This window comes from Aspergillus brasiliensis, assembly GCF_001889945.1.
Source record: "Aspergillus brasiliensis CBS 101740 unplaced genomic scaffold ASPBRscaffold_2, whole genome shotgun sequence".
Lineage (NCBI taxonomy): Eukaryota > Fungi > Ascomycota > Eurotiomycetes > Eurotiales > Aspergillaceae > Aspergillus > Aspergillus brasiliensis.
Window position 1 is genome coordinate 2565661 of NW_027137443.1, and position 22238 is coordinate 2587898.

A 22238-nucleotide genomic window follows, 5' to 3' on the forward strand; every position below is an offset into this window, starting at 1 on the left:
ATCCCTTTGTCGCACCATCAACAACCTGGTCAGTCGTCCGAGCTTGAGTGCTTACGGCGCTACTATCACACATCCCGTATAGTATACGAATAGACACGACCATAGCAATGACAGAATGGAGACTAAATACGTCGTGAACTACCTGGATAGCTGTAGTCGTCTGAGGACCAGAGATAGCAGACCAGAGACAAAGCATTGTCCTTGGAAAGCCCTTAGTTACAACCACCGACAACTGCTGACTGAGATTCTAAAACATACAGAATTTCTCCATTAGACCAGCCCCTACAATAGATAGCTAATATACAGCAATGGAATCACACCACACTACTTTGCATCTCCTCAACATGCACTCCGTAAGTCGGAACCCCACTCCCCACCATTTGACACTAAGGTGCCTCCCGGCAACGTTAGTTCATTCCTTTACTTGGAATAATCAATATAAAATTGCCCCTGAAGCACACCACAATATACCCGGATGCGTATCGGAAGCGTGCTAAGCAGTCACCTACAATATGTACCCGAGACATTCTCTCTTGACAAAGTACCAGCTAAAAGCGTATAGAGATCATTGAAAGTTCCATTCACTTGGGTAACCCTCGGCACGAGGAAGACAATATTCAGTAGGTCAAATATTGAATCAAGGACAGCAGAATTCAGGGAACTGGAAAGCCATAGGAAGCCAGGTTCCAGTCTGATTAGCTTAGTCTCCTGATGAAGTAAATATACCGCCGAATTCCGAGAAATAGCGATTCTGTTTCCTGGAAGTGTCCCATGAGATTCCGATGTGATATGTAGGGGGCTCCACATCTTCCTGACGGGGTAAATGAACGTTGGAAGATTATCTACCTGCAGGAGAAGAGCTCTGAAAACCGATTTTATCAGCTCAAATATCTTTGCATTGTAAAAGTTTTGAGAGATAACCTACCAAAGGTCATCTACAGTCATTCCCCCCTCGCAGGAGAGCATAGTAAGACGATTGAAAGCGTCAACTATTACTTGCCTGCGTTGTACTGTCTGAGAAACATCCTTATAATTTAGTAGATCATTTTGCAATTTTGTTATACCCTAGCGGAAGGCACATAAGAGAGTATATCCATTACAAGAGAAGGAACAGGATACATAGTTCTTCTCGAAGGTACAAATCAACCTGATGATATTGGTTTCTGTTCTCTTCATAGCCAATTTTCTGTTTCCTTCTATGAATTGGAAGTTCACTGTGCAATCTCCCTCTTGGAACAATCGTTTTACGGTAGTATTCCTCATCCAAAGGTAGGGCCTACATTCGACTGGTTCTACTGGATATAGTACCTACTCAGCATTGAGTACATAGAATTGCTAGTAGTAGTAGTGTATCATGTCTCATTATCTAAGAGGTACTACTAGTAGTACTAAAATATTATTATGATAATCCCTTAGAGGCTCCTATCCAAACGTTCAAAGTACTTACGAAGCATTCCCGCATATATATAGTAGTATGTAGTGGTACTATATGCACCTCACCACTACCGACTCTTCAAAAGAGCAACAGGTCACACAACACCCCACCCCAACTAAAGACCAACCCATCTGCACAAAACATGAACAACACTAGTAGTAAGCTTAGTAGAAGAATGCTCCCATATCTAACACATGTACTAGACACTTCATCCAACTCCCCCAAATGCAAACCGACCACGTGACATTATTCCGCACCAGGGTACTAACTATTCCCAGATAACAGTCAACACGATAATAATCTCCACTAAAAGAAATCCCAATTTAGACTTTTGCAGGATCCCGAGGCTTTGGAGCGATGCAATGCGATCTCTGCAACAATGCAAAAACCCAAAGTCGATCAAGGCTAGTAAGACTCTTAAGTCCCCGAGACCGAGTGTCTCCACAACTGGTGTTGGTTGGTGGTTGGTGTTTCCCGAGGACGGCGTCTACAAGGTCGCTCGGCTGGTTGGCTGGCTGCCTTGCGGGTTCATTTTGAGTTTCGGGGATCTTCTGAAGAGGTAGCCTAGACTAGGACGCCGATGTGATATTCGGTCAATCAATTCGGGGTTCATGCGGCGGACTATTATTCCGGCTCTAAGATACTGCTATTGTTGACTATTCTACAAAGCGGGGGATGATGTAAACGCTGAAAAAGATGCTTGGTATTTGGTCACACTAAATGTATATCTTTTATGGTCGCTTCCATTACATACTAAAAATGAATTATTAGCATTACTGCTCATCGAAAATGCGGAGAATAGGGGCTAACGTACCGGTTGACAGGGCTGAGACCCAGGATGCGCATACCGTTGTGCAGCACCTGGCGGGCGGACTCGTACAGAGCCATACGGGCCTTCTTGAGCTCAGGCTCGCTACCAACAACCTTGAGCACATCGTAGCTGGAGCTGAGCACGTGAGTCATGCGGAACAGGTAGGTGAGGATGGTAGTGGGCTCCAGGGTGCGGGTCGTGTTGAGCAGCACATCGGGCCACTGGGCGAGCAGACGAGCAAGGTCGGTAGCGTGGGTCTCGGTCAGGAGGCTCAGGTTGGCCGTGTCGAGCTCGTCGACGTTCAGGCCAGATTTGCGCACAATGGAGCAGAGACGGGCGTGGGCGTATTGCAGGTAAGGACCGGTGTCACCCTCGAAAGAGGTCATGGCGTCCAGGTTGAAGTCGTAGCCGTTGATACTGTAATCGTTAGGATTTTGTGAATTATTATGGGGGTAAAAAGGGATGTACGTACCGCTTTCCGGTCATGTCCTGAACCATGACGGAGGACATACCCAGGATGTCGGCAGTGCCCTCCGGGTCGGCAACCTGCTCGTACTTCTCGGTGTTCTTCTTCATGACTTCGTGCATCTTGTCACGGACATCCTGGAGAATGTCGTCCAAGAACTTGACGGTACCCTTACGGGTGCTCATACCGCGCACCATACCGAAGTTGATGTGCTGGCAGCGGCTGGCCAGATCCTTGTAGCCCATGAGTTCAGTGATCTTGAACAGTTGAGCCAAGTGGAGATCCTGCTGAGCGGCAACGACATAGATCATCTTGTCGAACTTGTAGGCCTCCTCACGCTCGAGGATGGCTCCGATATCACGGGTCAGGTAGAGAGGAGTGCCGTCCTTGCGGACGATGATGGCCTTTCCAAGCTTCTTGGCACCGTGCTTGGTGAAGTCAACGATGACAGCGCCCTCAGACTTCTCGGACACGCCGACCTTCTCCATGGTCTGGTAAGCGGAGGTCATGCTCTCCTGCTTGATCTGAGACTCTCCAGAGTAGACGTCAAAGTCAATGTTCAGGCGAGCATAAGTCTGTCTGTACTTCTCGATACTGAGCTCACGGAACCGGCGCCAGAGAGCAAGAGCGTCTTCGTTACCATCCTCCATGCTCTTGAAGTAACGGCGGGCGTTCTCGTCCTCACTGGCATCGACAAGCTTGGCAAGCTCCTTCTCTTGCTCGGCGGCGTCCTCGCCCTTCTCCTTCTTGGCCTTGATCTGCTCCTTGAGCTCCTTGATGGGGCCCTCCTGCTCGGAGACGATGCCGTTGATCTTGACGTAGACGTTGAACAGGTGATTGATAGGGTCCCGGGTCAACTCCTCCTCGCTACCGAACATCTTGTAGCCATTGGCAAGCAGACCGTACTGCTTACCCCAGTCACCAAGGTAGTTCATCTTGATGACGTCCCATCCCATGACCGTGTAGAGGTTGGCGAGGAAACCACCGATGATGGTACTGCGCAGGTGACCAGCATGGAAGGGCTTGGCGATGTTGGGAGACGAGAACTCGACGATGATGCGCTTGCGACCCTTGGAGGGGTCGGCGGGGTCGCGCAGACCAACGTTGCCATTGGTACCAAAGGCAGACTTTTCCTTCAAGATACGGCTAACGACGTTGTTGGTGAGACGTTCCGGCCGGAAGAAGAACTGCATGTGAGGACCAAAGGCAACGGGGGGAAGGATGAGGTCGGACTCGGGGAACTTCTCGGCGAGTTCCTTGCACAGCTCCTGGGGGTTCTTCTTGATTTGAAGCGAGGGAATCTAAAGGAAACATGCTGCGTTAGTTGATGTCAAGTGGCCCAAATAAAACCAATCCAATTGTGCTTTTCTTCATTCGCGTACCGGCAACACCAGGTCACCCTTGTCCAACGAGTTCGTCCATGCGATGCGGGAGAAGATCTTCTCCGCGTCCAGACCGGTGATCTTGGCCAGCTCCTCGGCAATGTGCTCTCTGTAGACGTCGACGGGGTTCAGGGAAGGGAAGCAGTTGGGGAACTTGGAGGTCTCGGAGGTCGAGTGGATGGAGAGTCCCTCAACGGAGACAGCGAGGTCGGAGGCGGACGTCATGGCGGCAGCTTTGTTCTTCAAAAGCGACGCAGAGGAAAAAGACGAGCGCCAGGGATTTAAATGAGCAGGAGAAAAAGCACCGCGGGCGCAGGAACAGCGACTATTTTGTGTGTAGTATGAGCGGACTGACTGGAAAATGCCGCTGGAAAATCGACGTGCCCCGCTTACCAGATGGCGACCCATAAATGGAGGGGAATCTCGAGCCTCGCTTTTGGAGGGGGGACTTTTTTTCTTTGCTCTGAGCCTCCAATTCGGCAATCGCCCATACTGCCCGGGCGGTGAGTTTGCACTCATGACTCATCGAATGATAGTCACGTGAATACGGCATCATCTGACTGCGGCGAACCCTGAAGCCCTCATGTCATGTGAGCGGATATGAGACCACTCTCCCTTCTGACGTCACGGTTCTCTGCAGCGCCAGTAATGCGACCCTGTCTCCCAAACCTGGCTATTCTCTTTTCCAAGCTTCATATTAACCCACAACCGGCCATGTGCTACCAACATCGGTCGATATTCTCTTCTGTCGTTAATATCGCTCGTGACAATGGGTAGTAGTCGTCGTCAAAAGGCCCTATCCAAGTCTATCCAACTCGCCCTCTTTCGCGACCCTACGACCTTTCGCAAGACACTCATCGGGCGGATCCTAGCCTTCTTTAGTATCTTCTACATCAAGCTTTTCCGATATGGAAGTCATCTTTTCCGAAAGCTCCGCAGCGAGACTTGGGAGATCGACGAGAATGAGTACAAGGCCAGCTTTCGGGATGAGAAGAAGACTGTCCCGTTGAAGCCAATGGGCGATCTTGGGCTGTCAGGATCGGTACGAGCACGATCAATTGGCCATTGCGGAGTTTTGTGTACTAATTCAGTGCTTTTGATAGACCTTCTTTCAGACCTCCAATGGCAAGTTTCTTGTCAAGAGCCTTCCCCGACACTTTGAACATTCCTTTTTCCGCGAGGATCTGCTTGAGCCATACTACGAATACATGAGCGCCCATCATGACTCCTTATTGGTATGGATAACCGACTATGTGTATGCGCCGTATCGGACTCTCGGGAGCCTTATCGGGTCTACGCCAGCCCATCACATTATTATGGACAACATTCTGTTCGGGAAAGCCGAGGATCCACACACAGATCAATGGGAGAAATACGACCTGAAGCCAATTGACTATTTCTATCCAGAGCGGGACTTGGTGCCTGATCCGCTGGTCAGCGAAGATACGCTGCGGAAGATTGCCGACCAGTTTGACGACAAAATCCGGCTGACACAAGAACAATACGAGTCCCTGAAGCAAGTCCTGGAAGCTGACACGGACTTCCTCCGGTCATCTAACGCAGTTGATTACTCTCTTTTCTTCGTACGGTTTCCGGCCTCCTCGCAGCCCGAGGTTGTTGGCAGACATACTCCATGGCGCATCGGTTTAGAGTCTGCAGATGGTAAATGGAAGTATCGTGCCGTGTTGTTGGATTTCTTCTGGGCAAGACACAAGCTGCACGCCCAGGCGATGACGGGAGTGATCCAGACATTCAATGTCATTGGCCGCCAGGGGCCCATGACAATTACGACGACGGCCGACGAATACCGACAGAAGTTTCTGGCTATGGTGGATTCGATGGTGGAAGTACAGCAGTCTTGATAGACGTAATCATACAATACCCAAAGATGTTGTCTGACGCATGCGCGTTCTGTGATTAATATCAAGTGACATGTATGTTGTATCCGAAATGGAAAATTCTTGGTCTTCTCGCATTGACTCATGACACCGTTTATCAAGCACCCAGATGACCAACGGTCGGCCCATAACGGGCGTTTCTATCGACAATCTATCAATTACCGGAATTTGTGAGGCAGAGACAGTCTATGTCTTCCGCACGTTCGCTCAAAGAAGTCATCTCTCATTGCTGCTTTAGAAGCAGAAGACCTGGTCCTCGAGCTTGCTGACGGGACGAGCCTTGGTGTAGCCGAGAGACTCGGTAGCCTTCTTCATGGCGCTAACCATGGGGGGAGGACCGCAGAGCAGAACCTTGATGTCACTAGCGGGGGCAGGCAGGCGCTCCTATCGACTTGATTAGCAGGCCATGCCGGAAGACAGACACTGAAGACTTGACGAACCTTGATCATGTCAGGGGTGACGAAACCGACACCACCGGTCCAGCCCTCAGGGGGGTTGTTAAGGACGTAGTAGATGCGGAAGCCGTCGTCCTCCTTGGCCAGCTGCTCAAGCTCATCCTTCATGAGGATATCGTCGGGGTTCACGTTGGCGAAGATGAGGTCGACCTGGGTGGTGTCGTTTCCACCGTTACGGGGGCGGTTGCGGATGATAGCCTTAATGATCTGGTACATGGGGGTGATACCAGTACCACCGGCAATCATACCAATGTGACGGCACATGTTGGGAGTGTACACCATGGCACCCTTGGGGCCACGGACCTTCATGGTCTGACCAACCTCCAGGGTGGTCAAGTACTTGGAGATGTTACCCTGGGGGTAGGCCTTGACGAGGAGATCGAAGTAGCCAGCCTCGTTGTCGGAGGAGATGGGGGTGTAGGAGCGAACAACCTCCTTACCGCCAATGGTGGCGGCGAGCGAGATGTGCTGACCGATGGGCAGACCCAGGATATCGGTGGGACGGGGCAAGGCAAAACGGTAGACAGTGACATTGTGGGAGATGTCGTTCTTCTCCTTCAAGGTAAAGTGCTGGAATTCACCAGGGTTGAGGACCTTTCTGGGCTCTAGAGAAAATTGTTGGGACTTGTCAGAAGATCGCAAGCAAAGTCATACGATTAGCGACTCCTGTACGTACTGTTGCTGAAGACCTTCCAGCCGACAAGCACCGCCGCCAGAGCGACAGCAAGCGGGGTCAATTCCTGCTTGAAGAAGAAAGTACCGGCAACAAACAGGGCCGAGGGGATAAAGGCCCCGGTGATGTTCTCGGGGGAGAAAGCACTGTTTTGCGACAACGTTTTGTTAGTCACCGATCAGTCACGGAGCGAATAGGACGCGCAAATACCTCATATTGACAATTCCTCCAGTAACCCCTAGGTAATTCAAAGAGGGATAGAAAATAGAATATGAGATAAGGGAGGGAAAGGGTGAGGGGAAAGGGAAGAGGAGGGAGAGTTAAGAGTAACAAGAGAGAGAGAATGTGAGGAGATGAGGAGAGAGTCGGGTTTTGTGACGGTAATTTTCGGTGTCGGTCACGGGAAGATAGTCCCGACCGGGCCACTGGATCGGCTTATCGATAAGTTTGTTGAGGCGAATACATTGGATTATCGATAGAGATGATAATGAAGAGTCTGAAATGCGGCCATGACTGAATGAAATGATCAGAATAGATACTACTAAGGACAGTCAACAATCGAAATTGAATTAGTATATTATTTGACAACTCTGACGTGCGGAGAACCTCCCCAGTCAGCATGGAACAGCCAACACATACAGTGCGCGGAATCAGTCCCGTTGGGGATTTGCTTTCCTGGGGTAAGCATTCCCGTCTTCGTTCACAATTCCCTCGCTGCTCTTCTTTTTCCTATCTCGACAAATAATTCCGTTCTTCTTGCTAGTCTGACTGATCCTTCCTAGTGGAGCCATCAACTGTCCGCTAGACTGGCTAATTGCTTTTCATTATCTCACATTTCAATCCAAAACGGCCGACAAAAAGCCATGGCTACCGAGGAACCTCCGGCCTTCAACCTGACCGAGATCGATCGTCAAGTTCTCGCGCAGACGGACGAGGAGTTTGTGCTTCATGACTGGGAGGATCTCAAGTCCATCATCGGTAGGTGATTCACATGCAGTCAGGTTCCCTCTTGAATGGCCATACATACAGTAGAGGGAGCCAAAGCGAGCGAGGGAACAGAGAAAGAGACTACAACTTACTATCTCTACCCCTCACATGCTCACTTTCCCCCATCCATCCTTCCATTCCACAAATCCATCTCGATCATTCCATCCATCCATCAACCGATATCCGATGGTTCCGCATTCCAGTCCCTGACTCTAAACTCTCTCTCCCTCCATGTTCTTCATATGATATGCCCCCTTACCCCGCAACCCATCCACACCATCCAGGGATCAAACTATGCCGTACTAACCCGACCATCACCAACCAGCACGTAACGATCTCGGCATCCTAAAACGGAAACCCTCCGATCTAACCCGCTACTTGGCCTGGTCCCATCAAACCAAGCAGCAATACGGTTCGATCACAAACTACATCTGCCAGAAACGTCTAGGCTGGACTATCCCCCAATCTTCTTCTTCTTCTTCTTCTTCTTCTTCTTCTTCCCATTCCTCATCATCCACCACCACCCCATCCTCATCCACCCCAACTTCCTCAGAATCCACCACTACTACTACCACTTTCCCCTACAAAAACCCCATCCCCTTCGCAGACCCATCAGACTACAAGATCCTGCGCAACGACTGGCCCTACGGTCTCGCGCCCAGGATCTCGCACATTGTAGTGTGGCTGCGGACTCCCGTGGCGGTCAAGGAAGAGAACGGGGACGTGACGGATGAGTCGCGGGCGTTGATAGAGGCGTTTGTGCAGCGGACATTTGTGGATGCGGTGGCGCGGGAAGAAGGGGTGAGTGATGCCGAGGCGAGGGATCGGGTGCTGTGGTTTAAGAATTGGACGGCGTTGCAGAGTGTGAGGAGCTTAGAACATATTCATGTTCTTGTTAGGGATGTGTCGGAGAGGTTGTTGGTTGAGTGGACCGGGGAGGAAAGGGTGAAGCGTTAGCTTATATACGAGTATACAGTTGGTTGTTGTCGATCGGGAGCTGAGATGTGTTATGAGTTGGGGATACGAAGACAAACAGGGGATGGGTAAGACGCAGATAGACCGAAGACCTCATTCATGAGATAGATCCAGACAGACGCATTTGGATAGAACGCCAATAATTCAATGAAAGAACATAAAGGATTGGGAATCTCGAATCAATCGGAAAAGAAATCGACCGGACCCTAAAGGATCTGTAGCGTACAGAATAAACTAAGAAAGCCACACAGTCACCATCCATCGTGCGCTTGTCTCAAGCAACATCAGAAGAAGAAACTAAGTAAAACAAATAAAAGCCCATCAATATCATATCATATACGCCTGCAACCCAACATCCCAGGTCATCATTAAAGCAGCACATCAGCTCGACTACGACTTCTGCTCCTCCACGAACTTCAGGGCTTCTTCTCTCGACACAACGTCAATCGTACTGGCCTTCTGCCGGAAGCTGACGCCATAGCACTTCTCGGCCACGTGCAACATCTCGGGTCGGAATGTGGTGCAGATGAATTGGCCGTTGGTCGAGTCGGAGATGGACTTCAGCATCTGGGCAACAGCGGTTCGGTACTGGGCGTCGAGGTTGGCGTCGATCTCGTCGAACAGGTAGAACGGTGCGGGATCGCAGGCTTGGATGGCGAAGACCAAGGCGAGGGCGCAAAGACCTAATGTGTGGGTTAGCACGGAGGGTTCACCAATCTAAGAAGATATGGGCACTCACTCTTTTGTCCACCACTAAGCTGTTGGATACGCTGCTGTTCATCGTGCTTGCTGTTAAAACTGACGCTGATGCCAACTCCAACGTAGTTCTCGACGCTCTCGCGGGCCTCCTCATCCTCGGAATCGACTTCGTCAGGTTGCCGAAGGGCGCGGTCGGTCTTACGCTGGATGATCAGACGTCCACGGCCAGCGGGGACGAGCTTCTCGAAAACATTGGCAAACTCGCGGGAGACCTGCTTGAAGGTCCGTTCGATGGCCTCGTCTTTCCGCTGGTCGAGCACGTTGATGAGGTCGTCGATGGACTTCTCGGAGGCTTCGAGTTCTTCTCTTCGGCTTGTCAGCGCCTCTCGCTGCTTAGTGAAGTTGTTGTATTGCTCGAACGCCTTCTTGTTGACATGGGAGTACTTCTTGAGACTCTCGTTGACCTTGTGAAGCTTCTTGACCACGGCGTTGGAATCCGTGTTCTTGTACTTGGTGAAAGCCTCATCTGGGAGGACTCCCAGGTCACGGATGTTAGCAGCGCACTCAGCGGCCTGCTTCGTCAAAGCAGCCTTCTTCTGCATGCTCTTCTCCATGCGCCGCTGGTGCTTTTCGATAGATTTGGCCAATTCTTCCAGCTCTCGCCGTGTCTCCGCGTTCTTCTGTTGCAGATCGCCCACGCGAGCGTTGGCCTGGTCGATGGACTCGTCAACCTGCTGGAGACGCTGACCAAGTTTCTCTAGGGCCTTGTGGAGGCGCTTCATTTCACGTTGTGTCTCCTTCAAGTTGCCTTGGCTATCGTCGTCAGCCAAGTCCATGTCCTGGCCGACAAGCTGGTCAAGGCGCGGGTTCAGGTTCTCTCGCAACTCAACCTCGAGGATGGATTTCCGCCCTTCAAGCTCACTCCGTTGGCTAGAAAGCTCCTGGTACTGTCGCCGGAGATCCTGGGCTGTGTTATTAAGCTCCTCTAAGCGCGCTTCTTCTTCATTGCTGAGCGCTTTCTGGAATGGCGATGACAATTCCGCCTCGAATGCACCAACTTGGTCGGTCACCGCAGCCAGGTTGCCTTCGATGTTGCGAAGCGCCCGTCGCTTCGCATCAAGGTTGTCACTCTTCTTCTGCAGAAGGTCGCGTTTGGCCCGGAGCTCTTGCCGCATAGGTCCACTGCTGTTTTGCACCTGGTGTCTCTGCTGTTCCAACTTCTGCAGCTCACCAACCGACCTCGTGATAAGTTGATCCAGCTGCTCGAGCTCCTTTCTGATCTCCGATCCACGGTTCTTCTTCGTCTCATACTCATCCCTCCACTTGGTCAGATTCTTCACTGCATCGAGACGTGACTGCCGCGAATCGTGGAAACCACCAGTAAGGGCACCCCTCTTATCCGAACGATCTCCCTCCGGAGTGATCGCATTGACACCGTGACTGCGGGCATATTGAGAGGCGACTTGAAGGTTCGGGCAGATGATGGTCTTTCCGAATACGTGGACAAATGCCTTCTCATACTTGGAGTCGTACTGAAGTTTCTCGATCATAGGGATCGTGTCACTTGCCCTGGGCATGTTGATGGGCCTAGATCGCAATCTGTTCAAGGGCATGAACGTGACTCTACCAGCCTTCTCCTGCTGGAGGATCTCGAGCACCTTTGTAGCGGTTTCATCCGTGTCAACGACATAGTGGAACAGACTCTGACCTGCTGTGACTTCGACAGAGGTCCGGTACCGATCATTGACTTCGAACAGCTCCGCGAGCGTGCCATACACTCCTTCGAGATTGTACTGGCGCTTGATCCTCCGGACAGCGGCAATGCCACGGCTCGTATTGTGATCCATCATCTGGGACAAATTACGTTCGGCACGCTCCACTTCATGAGAGGCATTTGACAAGATCGAGTCCAGCTTCGCTTCTTCTCTCCACAACTCCCTAGCACATCGTCAGCTCATCAAAATCATAGCATAGCAAACGGGTTGGAACTAAGGGCACATACTTTCTCTGATCCATCAGCCGGTCTCTCTCGTCCTTCGCAGCTTGAACTTGCTGCTCGACAGACTGGATTGTGTCGCCTCTGCCATCAATCTGCTGGCGCAGGCGCTCGCTCTCCGGTTCCAAGAGTGCAATCTCGTTTTCGAGTTCCTGAATATCCTCTTGCGTTTGTGCCAACACACCCTGGACTGAAGAAATAGAAGCGTAGTTATCCTTGATCGCTGCTTGCAACCACTTGTCGCGCTCACTCTTGTTGCGGAAGCGGGAGTTACGACCTTGCTTAGCATATAATCGCTGACGGGCAGTCTCTGCCTCGGTAAGCTGCGTCTTGACAGTGTCCTCCTGATCCTTGGCGGCGTTGAACTGAGGCATCAGTTGTTGCAGCTCCTGCTCACGCTCCTGAATGGCACTCTGAACGGCCTTCAGATTTTCGTCGCGGCGCAGTTTCGAGGCTTGAGCGGCGACCTGGTTGTCCGATAGCGATTTGGCCTGCAATTCCACCTGCGCAAGAGCCTTGGAGGCCTCACGGCGCTCATCCTCCAATTGCGCCTTGTCTACCTTTAGGAACTCGATCTGTTGCTTGCATTCGGCAATCTCGGCATCAATCTGGGCCATTTCCTTTTCTCCTTGGATAAAGCGGTCACGGTTGAGATCCGTATCCTCCACACCGGTCTGACGCTGTTCTTCAAGGCTGTCCAAGAAACTAGAGATTTCTTGCTGTTCGCGAGAGTAGATCGTATATTCCAAGCATCTGCGCTCCTTGTCCTTATCCTGGTAGTTTCGCAACTCGTCCTTCTCTTCTTCCAGCTCCGCAAGACGCTCGTTGATAAAGTCCAATAGCTCGTCAATCTTGGATCGCTTGTTGTTCGTTTCGTGCATGATCTTCAAAGACTCCGCGCGGCGCGCTTCATATACTTGCGTTCCCGCTACTTCCTTCAACAGGTTAAGACGTTCAGAGTCCTTCATATTCGTCAAGGCCGTGACACGACCCTGGGGGACGATGTAGTAGGGGTTCGAACGCGAAAATCCGGCCGATTCAAGCAGGTTCATCACATCGGACTTCGTCGCATTCTTGCGGTCAAGCGTGTATTCATCCTTCTTCAGTCCGATGGTGCGACGAAGGACCACTTCCGGTTTGCCAGTGGGGAACCGATCGTCCGAGTTGTCAAAGATGATCTCAACGTAAGCCGACATCACAGCGGACCCCGAACCTTCCTATCCTCTTGTAAGCCTCTCAGTGTTGGATTTTGCGGCGAGATACGCACGTGAAGAAGGGCCTGGCGTTCCTCTCGGCCCAGGTGGGTGTAAGCATCGCTGAGGACGAAGCGAATGGCCGCGAAGAAGTTACTCTTTCCGGAGCCATTGCGACCAACGATGACATTGTGCTTCGGGGAAAATGGCTCGATGACCGTCTGGTCCTTGTAGCTGCCAAGCGATTGCAATTAGCCGGGAAGCAGAGGAAGCTATCATGGATAAACCGTTGCAACACACCTTTTAAAGCCTTGGATAATAATCTGTTTAACGTACATCTTGACGAAGCACGCGCGACACGAGGGATCAGGGCAATTACAACAACCCGGTCATCACGCGCCCGAGGCGAAATAAATCAGGAGCCTAGGCCCTGACTGAACGGAGCAGCGCGGCGAGGTGATGGGACGACGCACGGAGGTTGCTGGGGTCGATGCTTGACATGCGACGAAGCTGACTTCGGGGGGAGCCACGCGTTATCGAGGCGATCAGCTCCGGATCTTTTGCACGCGTTTACTTCCATTTGGAAAGCCCGCGGGGTTCTGCCGGGCGGTGAGCACATTGCCTGTCCCACACCCAAAAGGTACCCGTTTTTTTCAGGTCAATTGCAAGACCTCGCTTCTGCACACATCTGGTTTTCACCCCCTTACGCTCGGTCATGGCTGCTTCGAATGCTGATGCGCAAGCGTCGGGCTTGGCTGATGGCCTGAACCCGGCGCATACCTACATCCCCAACCAGGGATATGTCAACCCAGACGGCTCCCTCCCCGCTATGGCGGGGCAAGACTCTGCGGCGCAACAAAACGACGACGAAGAGGATGACTACTACGATGATATCTTCGAAGAAGAGCTCGATGAAGAAGACTTTACCTCGTCGAATCCCGCCGACCTAACGAAGTCCTACAATCGCCAGCGCAAAACGAACGAGATCTCTGCAGACCCCAATGCTCCCAAGTGGACCTTACCGAAGACGAATACCCAGAAACCGTCCGTCAACACTCGCGCCTCTGTGGACGATCAAGTGAAGTCGTTGACGAAGCATGCTGGCAAGATCAAGCTGGACGATATGCAGTCAGGCATGGCGACCCGCGGCGATCGGGGTGGTGACAGGGCAGACCGCGCTACCTCCGAGCAGGTGCTGGATCCCCGCACACGTATGATCCTGCTACAGATGATCAACCGAGAGATTGTCTCCGAGATTCACGGATGTCTGTCGACCGGTAAAGAAGCGAACGTCTACTACTCCATCTCATACCCCGATAACGAGGAGACGCCCCTCCACCGCGCCATCAAGGTCTACAAGACGAGCATTCTCGTCTTCAAGGATCGAGACAAGTACGTGACTGGTGAATTCCGTTTCAGACAGGGATACAGCAAGAGCAACAACCGGGCAATGGTCAAGCTGTGGGCGGAGAAGGAAATGCGTAACCTGCGCCGTATCTACACCGCCGGCATCCCCTGCCCCGAACCCATCCACTTGCGCCTCCACGTCCTGGTCATGGGCTTCGTCGGAAACTCCAAGGGTGTCGCCGCTCCCAGACTCAAGGACGTAGAATTCAACGTCCCCGACCCCGACGCTAAATGGCGCGAGATTTACTTGGAGTTGCTCGGCTACATGCGCGTGATGTACCAGACCTGCCACCTGGTCCACGCCGATCTGAGTGAATACAACATGCTCTACCACAAGAACAAGCTCCATATCATCGATGTCAGTCAAAGTGTTGAGCACGAGCACCCCCGCAGTTTGGAATTCCTGCGTATGGATATCAAGAACGTTAGCGACTTCTTCCGCCGCAAGAACGTCGACGTCCTCACCGAACGGGCCGTCTTCGAATTCATCATCTCCAGCGAAGGACCAACCACCGTCACGCCCGTCGAGCCAATGCTCGAGGCCATCGAGCACCTCTTCGCCACCCGCAACGACAACACTGAAGGCGACACTGAAGTCGACGCCGCCGTCTTCCGTCAACAATACATCCCTCAAACCCTGGAACAGGTATACGACTTTGAGCGCGACGCCGAGCAAGTCCGCGCCGGTAAGGGCGACGACCTCGTTTACCGGGACCTTCTCGCAGGCGAGAAGAAGAAGGCGGAAGGCCACGAGGATGATGAAGAGGAAGAAGGTTCCGAAGCCGGCTCCGACGGCGGCGTATCCGTCGATGAGGGATCCGGCTCGGAAGATGGAGAAAAAGACCCGTTTGCGAAAAAAGCTCCCCGCGGTAAGCGGTTCGAAGATAAGGACGAGAAGCGCGACCACAAGCAGAAGGTTAAGGAAGAGAAGCGTGAGAAGCGCGCAAACAAGATGCCGAAGCATATGAAGAAACGTCTTGTTTCTTCGTCTTCGAGGAAGAAGAAATGAGGGAGTAAAGTAGTAGAGATGAAAGCTTTCTTTTCTGATATACCTGCAGGCATCTTTGGTGATATTTTGGGCTTTTACTGCTATGGGAAAACACACAAAAGTCGTTTCTAGTTTCATTTTGGATTGCACATGATCTCATGATGTTTTATGACTTTTCATTGGGTGGGTTATTGGTTCGTTGGATGCATATATATCTTCCCAGTTTATACTATGAGCATATAGATCTGCATATGGGGGTGTGGGAAATAGTACGAATTTGATACGTCGGATTAAATGCAGCACTGGTGTGATCGCTTCATGATTTTGTAGTATTGGCATATAGTTGAGTGTCCCATCAAGGACTGATTAGGTCTGCTAGTACCAGTGCTAGTGCTAGTGTCACTCACTACTGTACGACATTCATATAATGTAGTAAGCCGCTAGCTTCCGTAGCGAGGGGGTATACAATAAACTGAACAACCAATATTCAGAAAGGTTATCTACACCTACAAAAAGGCTACTAACATTTCCTGGTTATCGAACAAAATATACGCGTACTCCGACATTCAGTGAAGTGGGTTAGATAAGTATTCAGTAGAAGTAGTGATGCTCATCTCCGAGAATATATAATCGAATTCCAACCAACGGTTCTAGAACTAGGAGTATCGAGTATAATAAATTTTCTAAATTTTCCAATGAGTCACAATATACAATTCGTACAGTATAGGTGTTTGACTAGCCAGTAACTGCATACAATCATCTACAACTATCTATTACCATACTGCAACTGTACCGCAACGGGCGATACTATGACAACTCCCTCGGGCCAGTATGCTTACGTATGATAATGATGGTCACTACAAGGTACGAATTGTTCAACAGCAGCTTAGATTCACACTAAGTAGCATTGTGCCCATTTTGATTACAATATAACATACCATGAAAGAGAAGCATGATCCAATGTGAGACTTAGTATTTGAGAGTTACATGATCAATCGGACAACCTATCAGAGCTCTCTTTGATCCTCATTCCAGTCCATTACCAATTACCACAATGGAAACACCCCCGTTAGCACTTACGTCCTGGGCGAGTCATGATGATACGCTGGAGTATGTGTCTAACGGAAGGAAAATCCAATTTACACGGCGAAAAGGTATGGCCAGTATCAGATAGGACAAAGCCTGAATGTGTGTTCATCATCTAGGTCATCTACAATTTTCATGGCTGCCAAAGAATGACCCTGACATTTCCAAGCGGCAATCACAGACATGACGAGCTCTCTGAAAAACCACCGAGGACTACATGGCTTGCCTGTTCCTCGCCTTGAGGCGATGGAGAGCCTCTTCAACCAAGGATTTGGGTAGATGTGGGATGACTTCCCCTTCCTCTGTGTTTTCAGAGGGTGCTGGCTGGGGCTCATTGGGTTCTGCGGCCGGCTGGTCTTGTGCACCCGGCTGCTCGGCAGGGACTCCCTTGAGATTACCACCAGATATGCGTCGGAATTCTATTCGCATCGGCTCGCGGCCGACGCCAGGCCAAATGTCGGACGGCAAGTAGTCGCCTTGCTCGACTCGGAATGTTTCGCGAGCATTGACATCCTCTTCATACAGCTGATCCAATTTGTGTTTCGTTTCACGAAGTAGCTTCTCTACACGCTGTCGTACGTGCCGTCGGCGTGCCACTTCCAAAATCAAACCATCATAGGCTTCCAAAAATCCGTCGTAAAGGGTGTTAAGATCGGACAGGTCTGCTAGCCCACCGTTAATACGATCGTGCTCTTCGCCCCACACACGAGTGAAGCTGTGTGCCTGTGCGATATAACCCGGTAGACGCGCAGTTGCAAGAGATGACAAGTGTCGGAAGACGCCGATAGTGGCATTGTAGATGGAAAGAAGGATATCACGTTGAGACAAGACGTTCTCAAGAATCGACTCCATGTCGCCAATGCGATCTTGGATTTCCATGACGACGTCTTCGGCCTCTGCTGCGTCCTTGATCAAGACATTTACCATTTCCTGGTAGTCAGACTCACTCAAGGGATCAAGGGGGGCGTTTAGGTTGGCATGAATGCCTTCTTCAATATTCGGCACTCCACGACCACTAACGGTGACGGCGGCGGGCATATCCCCGGTAATGGATCGCGCGGCAGCTCCACCACCTTCCGTATGTTTGACAGCAGTTACACAGAGATCAAAGTGCTGGACCAAGGACTCTAGCAGATTGGCCATTTCTTGTGCATGCATCTCCAATGACTGTAACATGGGTGGCATTGATGACAGCGACGGCAGGCTCGAATTAGACGCTGAAGAGGATGAAGAGGACGAGGAAGCTAACTTGGTAGCTTCTCGGTAATTACCCAGAGCTTGCTTGATGGACTGGAGTTCATCATCGAAGGCGGAATTGGATGTATCCAGTTCCGCCTGTGCCTCATTGGTACGATCAATTGAGCTCTTCAATGCCGCACGAAGCTCCTCAACCCCACGTTCATCAACAAAGTCATGTAAGCTTCGGGGTTCTTCGCCCTCGGGACGAAAGGAAGAGTGAACAATTGTATCCCGTAAGGAGTCAAGGGTCTTTCTCAGCCGGGCATCGGCAGTGTCTAGGCTTTTCAAGACACTAGCGAACTCCGACCGCCCCCTGAGCGAGACTTCTTCGACTTCAGAGCGGACACTGTACAGAAGCCGCAGTTGATTGTTCAGCCCGCGTCGGAGAAAGCCAGTCCGTGCGGAAATCACGACACTTTCTTCCAGCGCAGAGCGAGCGGAAGTTACAATCTCATTGGCTCGCCACACGTGATTGATAGATGACAGAGACCGTTTTGCTGCCACTAGGTGGGAAATGAGAGCATCCAACTGAGGCAGTGCGTTGCCCTGGTCTTCTGCTGGCGGACCGGGGCCAGACGCATCGCTGCCGGCTGATAATGACGCTGATGCTGACATTCTCGAAAAGGGGCCGGCGTAATTGGTGCTGATTGGAAATTATAGGGAAAGGAGGAATGCTGGCGTGATAGCCTGACAGAATGGCTCAATAATGCCCGATGAAACAGAGTGTAGTGGTTCAGGGCAGGACCATTCCACGGCCGGAAGGAGTAAGTTTCGGGGCAACGTTACAGTAGCTATGTCGTAAGAAGTCATAAATCTAGTGCACAATCACCTCATGGGGCTGTAGCAATTATCGAGTCAAATAATTTTCAAGTCTTTGATTTCGTCAGTTCTCAGTTTCATGTGCGATCGACGAGGACCTGCTGGAAAAAGAATGATCTGGCGGTGAGCTTGCAGATGACTGGTCAACAAGACCTAGTAAGGTAACACCTGTGTAAGTCTCCGTTGACCGTGCTTCCCGATGTACCGCCTGCAGTAGCAAACAAGGAAGCCTGCAGCAGAAGCAGGATGGAAGGCAAGAGGAGGGGGTGGTGGTATTGTGCCCAGGACTGGCCGGAGGAGCTGGTGGTTGATACCCAACGCTTCGTCGGTGAGAAGCGTGATATTGTACGAGCTATGGGAGCAACGCCATTCCAGAAATTCGACGCTAGAATAGGACCCAAAATACGGAAATCCTGAGCGGAGCAATTGCGCCTCGCAGCAGGGGTCAAAAAGGACCAGAGGCCGGAAAATGCGGGATTGGAGAAGGAGGTGACGATAGAGGACGGGATAGAAGGAGTTCAGGCAGGCGACCTTAGCGTCTCCGGAGTCCGAGAGCCCATGGGAGTTCGGCTCGAGGCCCAGCTCGACGCCAGCTCCCTCACTAATTCTCACTAATTAGCCGATCGTCTGGAGGATCTGAGTCAAAGTCGGGGATCCGCAATTGACCCCGGCGATGGCGACAGCGGCCAGATAGCAATAGTTCGGGGGGATGATCGCTGGAGAGAACCACCAGCAGCGTTGCTCCGTAGCAGAAAGGCGAGATGTTGCGACGGGAGGCGGCGATGGCGCCATCGCGCGCACGTGATTGGACCCAATCGAGATTGGCAGCACGAGTCCAACGTTGGCCTTTTGCGTGATCACGTCTTTTTCATTTCGTTATTGTTCTGGAAACTTTCTGTTCAGCAGTTATATTTATACTCTTCCCCCAGGATCGCCTGGTCGCATTTCTTGAGATTGGCTGGTCCAGATCAAGCTCCTATCGTTTCTTCTTATCGGTCTATCGACCTACTTTGTACTAACAGCCTTAATCGCCCTGCACCACTTGCGACCGTCTCCCGCCTTCCGTCCACCCTTTCTCCGTCCTCCGCCCTGGTCATTGGCAACTTACTTCACCTCCCCCTCTCCTCCTCAGGGTCCTCACCAGTTTACTACTTCGTCACTACGCTCCCCTTGTCTTTGCGACGGGGTTACAGTCCAGAAAATTTACCTTTTGGAACCCATTCAGCCTGGTGCTATCGTTCACAACTGCGCTTCGAGCTCTCCGGTCACAGTAGCCGAGGCCACGCTAGCGGGCGAGTAGCGGCGCTGCGGTTCCAGTGGCACGACTTCTGACTGCCGTCGCGTGTAATAGTCTACCAGAATTCTCCATTCAGCACGATGGAGAGCACACGGTCTCAAGAGGAAAAGGCCATATCCTCACCTCCGGCCTTCACATCGATCTTCGGTGGTCCCGCCGAGCCCGCGGAGGAGATCGATGCTGGTGCCGACAATAACCAGCAGAAGCCCCACAGTCGCAGCAACGTAACAGCAACTTCGGCCAAGCTCGTGGGCAAAAGTGTCGCCCCTTTCCTCGCAAAGCACGTTCCCGACCAATACGCCCCCCTTGGATCGCAACACAAAGAACCTGCCGCCTTGAGTAGCGCAAACTCCCGCTATTGCTATCGACATCGCCCAGACCGCAAGTGTCGCCGGCAAGCCGACGAACCATCAATGGACAAATTGCAACGGGTATGTCCTTTAAGAATTTTGTCCGAAGTACATAGCATAAATTGTTTATACTCATGGTAGTGGACTAACTGGGACATAGGAATTGGAGTCGCTCCCTCAGAGTGACCAGCAGGGCATTGCGCATGTCTGGTCGCTTTTCTCAGCCGCCCCAGCCAAGCACCGAAAACTCATACTCCAGGGAATTATGGCCCAATGCTGCTTCCCTCAACTTTCGTTCATTTCCACCACCGTCCGTGACCTCATCCGAATCGATTTCATTGCTGCCCTTCCCCCAGAGATCTCGTTCAAAATCTTGTGTTACCTGGACACCACTTCCCTTTGCAAAGCCGCACAAGTATCGCGACGGTGGAGGGCTCTGGCCGACGACGATGTGGTCTGGCATCGCATGTGCGAGCAACATATCCACCGCAAGTGCAAGAAATGTGGCTGGGGGCTGCCTCTTCTGGATCGAAAGAGGCTCCGTGAATCGAAGCGCGAGATTGAACTGCGCGCCACAACCTGGGATGTCAACAGCCCGTCTCCGAGAGTGACTCCTGCGCTTCCTGAGAGTGCTTCGCCTGCCGCCGACAACACCAGCAACGGCACCGGCACCAGCACCGGCAAACGAAAGCCTGAGCCAAGCGAGGAAGAAACTGCTGTCGTCAAACGCCACTGTCAGTCGCTAGCGATGCGCCCAGAAGGAAGCGAAGATTATTTCAAAACCCGGTACAGACCTTGGAAGGAGGTATACAAAGATCGTTTCAAGGTTGGTACGAACTGGAAATACGGACGCTGTTCGATCAGAATTTTCAAGGGCCACACGAATGGCGTGATGTGCTTGCAATTCGAGGACAATATCCTGGCAACCGGATCTTACGACGCGACCATCAAGATTTGGGATACCGAAACAGGCCAGGAAATCCGCACGCTCCGGGGACACGAATCGGGTATCCGCTGCCTGCAATTCGATGACACGAAGCTGATCAGCGGTAGTATGGATGGCAGCGTGAAAGTCTGGAATTGGCGCACTGGCGACTGCATCTCCACGTATACCGGTCACCGTGGTGGAGTCATTGGTTTGCATTTTGATGCTACCATTCTTGCATCTGCCTCTGTTGATAAGACCGTGAAGATCTGGAATTTCGAGGACAAATCAACTTGCCTCTTACGCGGACACACGGACTGGGTCAACGCGGTCCGGGTTGACACAGCCTCTCGCACGGTGTTCTCGGCGTCCGATGACTGCACCGTTCGGCTTTGGGATTTGGACACCAAGTCGTGCATCCGGACATTCCATGGCCATGTGGGACAGGTTCAACAAGTGGTACCTCTGCCACGGGAGTTTGAGTTTGAAGAGCATGATGTCGAATGTGAGAACGACAACCTCAGCACTGTCTCCGGTGACAGCGAGCCGGCATCTCTTCAGGCCACGCTTGGCCTCGAGTCGAATGCGGTCATCTCTCAGAATTCTCCTTTTGGTCCTTCTTTCGAGTCTGGCCGGACAGCACCGCCGCGCTACATTGTTACGAGCGCCTTAGACTCGACCATCCGTTTATGGGAGACCAGCACTGGCCGGTGTCTGCGTACGTTCTTTGGTCATTTGGAGGGTGTCTGGGCTCTTGCAGCGGATACACTGCGTATCGTCTCTGGGGCCGAGGACCGGATGATCAAGATCTGGGATCCGCGAACGGGGAAGTGCGAGCGCACGTTCACCGGCCACTCCGGCCCCGTCACCTGCATTGGACTTGGTGACAGTCGATTTGCTACTGGAAGTGAGGACTGCGAAGTGCGCATGTACAGCTTCCAGAGCTGATCCGAGCTTTCTTTTACATTGGTGTTGTTTCTGCTGGCCTTTGTTGCTGGCTTAATGTACTTTCTGATGATGAATACCCTTTACTAGCGCAATTATTTCTTTTATTGGATGGGTCATGGCTGGCAGAGGGATGGGGCATTTTTTTTAAGACTTATCATGGGGTGTCTGGCGTTGTGAACTGAAACTGCACTTCAATTACAAAACGAATA

At 51.7% G+C, this 22238-nt stretch overlaps 8 protein-coding genes across 8 annotated transcripts; 4 read left to right on the plus strand and 4 right to left on the minus strand.

Moving 5' to 3' along the window:
• Positions 1-2181: 2181 nt before the first annotated feature.
• ASPBRDRAFT_26772 (arginine--tRNA ligase) lies at positions 2182-4319 on the minus strand (the record flags this gene model as incomplete). Its single annotated transcript, XM_067622303.1, has 4 exons — positions 2182-2188; positions 2250-2663; positions 2719-4013; positions 4095-4319. 4 exons carry the CDS (start codon positions 4317-4319, stop codon positions 2182-2184), a joined length of 1941 nt encoding a protein of 646 aa, XP_067483543.1.
• A 334-nt stretch (positions 4320-4653) lies between these two features.
• On the plus strand, positions 4654-6180 carry ASPBRDRAFT_38729 (phosphatidylinositol phosphate kinase family protein). The gene is made up of 3 exons (XM_067623996.1): positions 4654-5136; positions 5198-6028; positions 6095-6180. The coding sequence occupies exons 1-2, from the start codon at positions 4864-4866 to the stop codon at positions 5954-5956; spliced, it is 1032 nt and encodes a 343-aa protein (XP_067483544.1). The 5' UTR covers positions 4654-4863; the 3' UTR covers positions 5957-6028; positions 6095-6180.
• On the minus strand, positions 6092-7335 carry ASPBRDRAFT_664628 (cytochrome b5 reductase family protein; the record flags this gene model as incomplete). The annotated part of the gene is made up of 4 exons (XM_067628720.1): positions 6092-6376; positions 6433-7052; positions 7124-7266; positions 7331-7335. The coding sequence occupies 4 exons, from the start codon at positions 7333-7335 to the stop codon at positions 6227-6229; spliced, it is 918 nt and encodes a 305-aa protein (XP_067483545.1). The 3' UTR covers positions 6092-6226.
• Positions 7336-7983: 648 nt separating this feature from the next.
• Positions 7984-9064, plus strand: ASPBRDRAFT_26775 (GIG1 family protein; the record flags this gene model as incomplete). The annotated part of the gene is made up of 2 exons (XM_067622304.1): positions 7984-8098; positions 8433-9064. 2 exons carry the CDS (start codon positions 7984-7986, stop codon positions 9062-9064), a joined length of 747 nt encoding a protein of 248 aa, XP_067483546.1.
• A 408-nt stretch (positions 9065-9472) lies between these two features.
• Positions 9473-13308, minus strand: ASPBRDRAFT_51932 (chromosome segregation protein SMC; the record flags this gene model as incomplete). The annotated part of the gene is made up of 5 exons (XM_067626817.1): positions 9473-9765; positions 9822-11719; positions 11784-12994; positions 13045-13204; positions 13271-13308. 5 exons carry the CDS (start codon positions 13306-13308, stop codon positions 9473-9475), a joined length of 3600 nt encoding a protein of 1199 aa, XP_067483547.1.
• A 377-nt stretch (positions 13309-13685) lies between these two features.
• Positions 13686-15677, plus strand: ASPBRDRAFT_62501 (serine/threonine-protein kinase RIO1; the record flags this gene model as incomplete). The annotated part of the gene is made up of 1 exon (XM_067628375.1): positions 13686-15677. The coding sequence occupies one exon, from the start codon at positions 13686-13688 to the stop codon at positions 15384-15386; it is 1701 nt and encodes a 566-aa protein (XP_067483548.1). The 3' UTR covers positions 15387-15677.
• An 804-nt stretch (positions 15678-16481) lies between these two features.
• ASPBRDRAFT_404136 (autophagy-related protein 17) lies at positions 16482-18530 on the minus strand. The gene has a single exon (XM_067624345.1). It carries the CDS (start codon positions 18303-18305, stop codon positions 16665-16667), a length of 1641 nt encoding a protein of 546 aa, XP_067483549.1. The 5' UTR covers positions 18306-18530; the 3' UTR covers positions 16482-16664.
• Positions 18531-19594: 1064 nt separating this feature from the next.
• On the plus strand, positions 19595-22220 carry ASPBRDRAFT_404161 (F-box/WD repeat-containing protein). Its single transcript, XM_067624347.1, has 2 exons — positions 19595-20264; positions 20317-22220. The coding sequence occupies exons 1-2, from the start codon at positions 19887-19889 to the stop codon at positions 22027-22029; spliced, it is 2091 nt and encodes a 696-aa protein (XP_067483550.1). The 5' UTR covers positions 19595-19886; the 3' UTR covers positions 22030-22220.
• Positions 22221-22238: the final 18 nt, after the last annotated feature.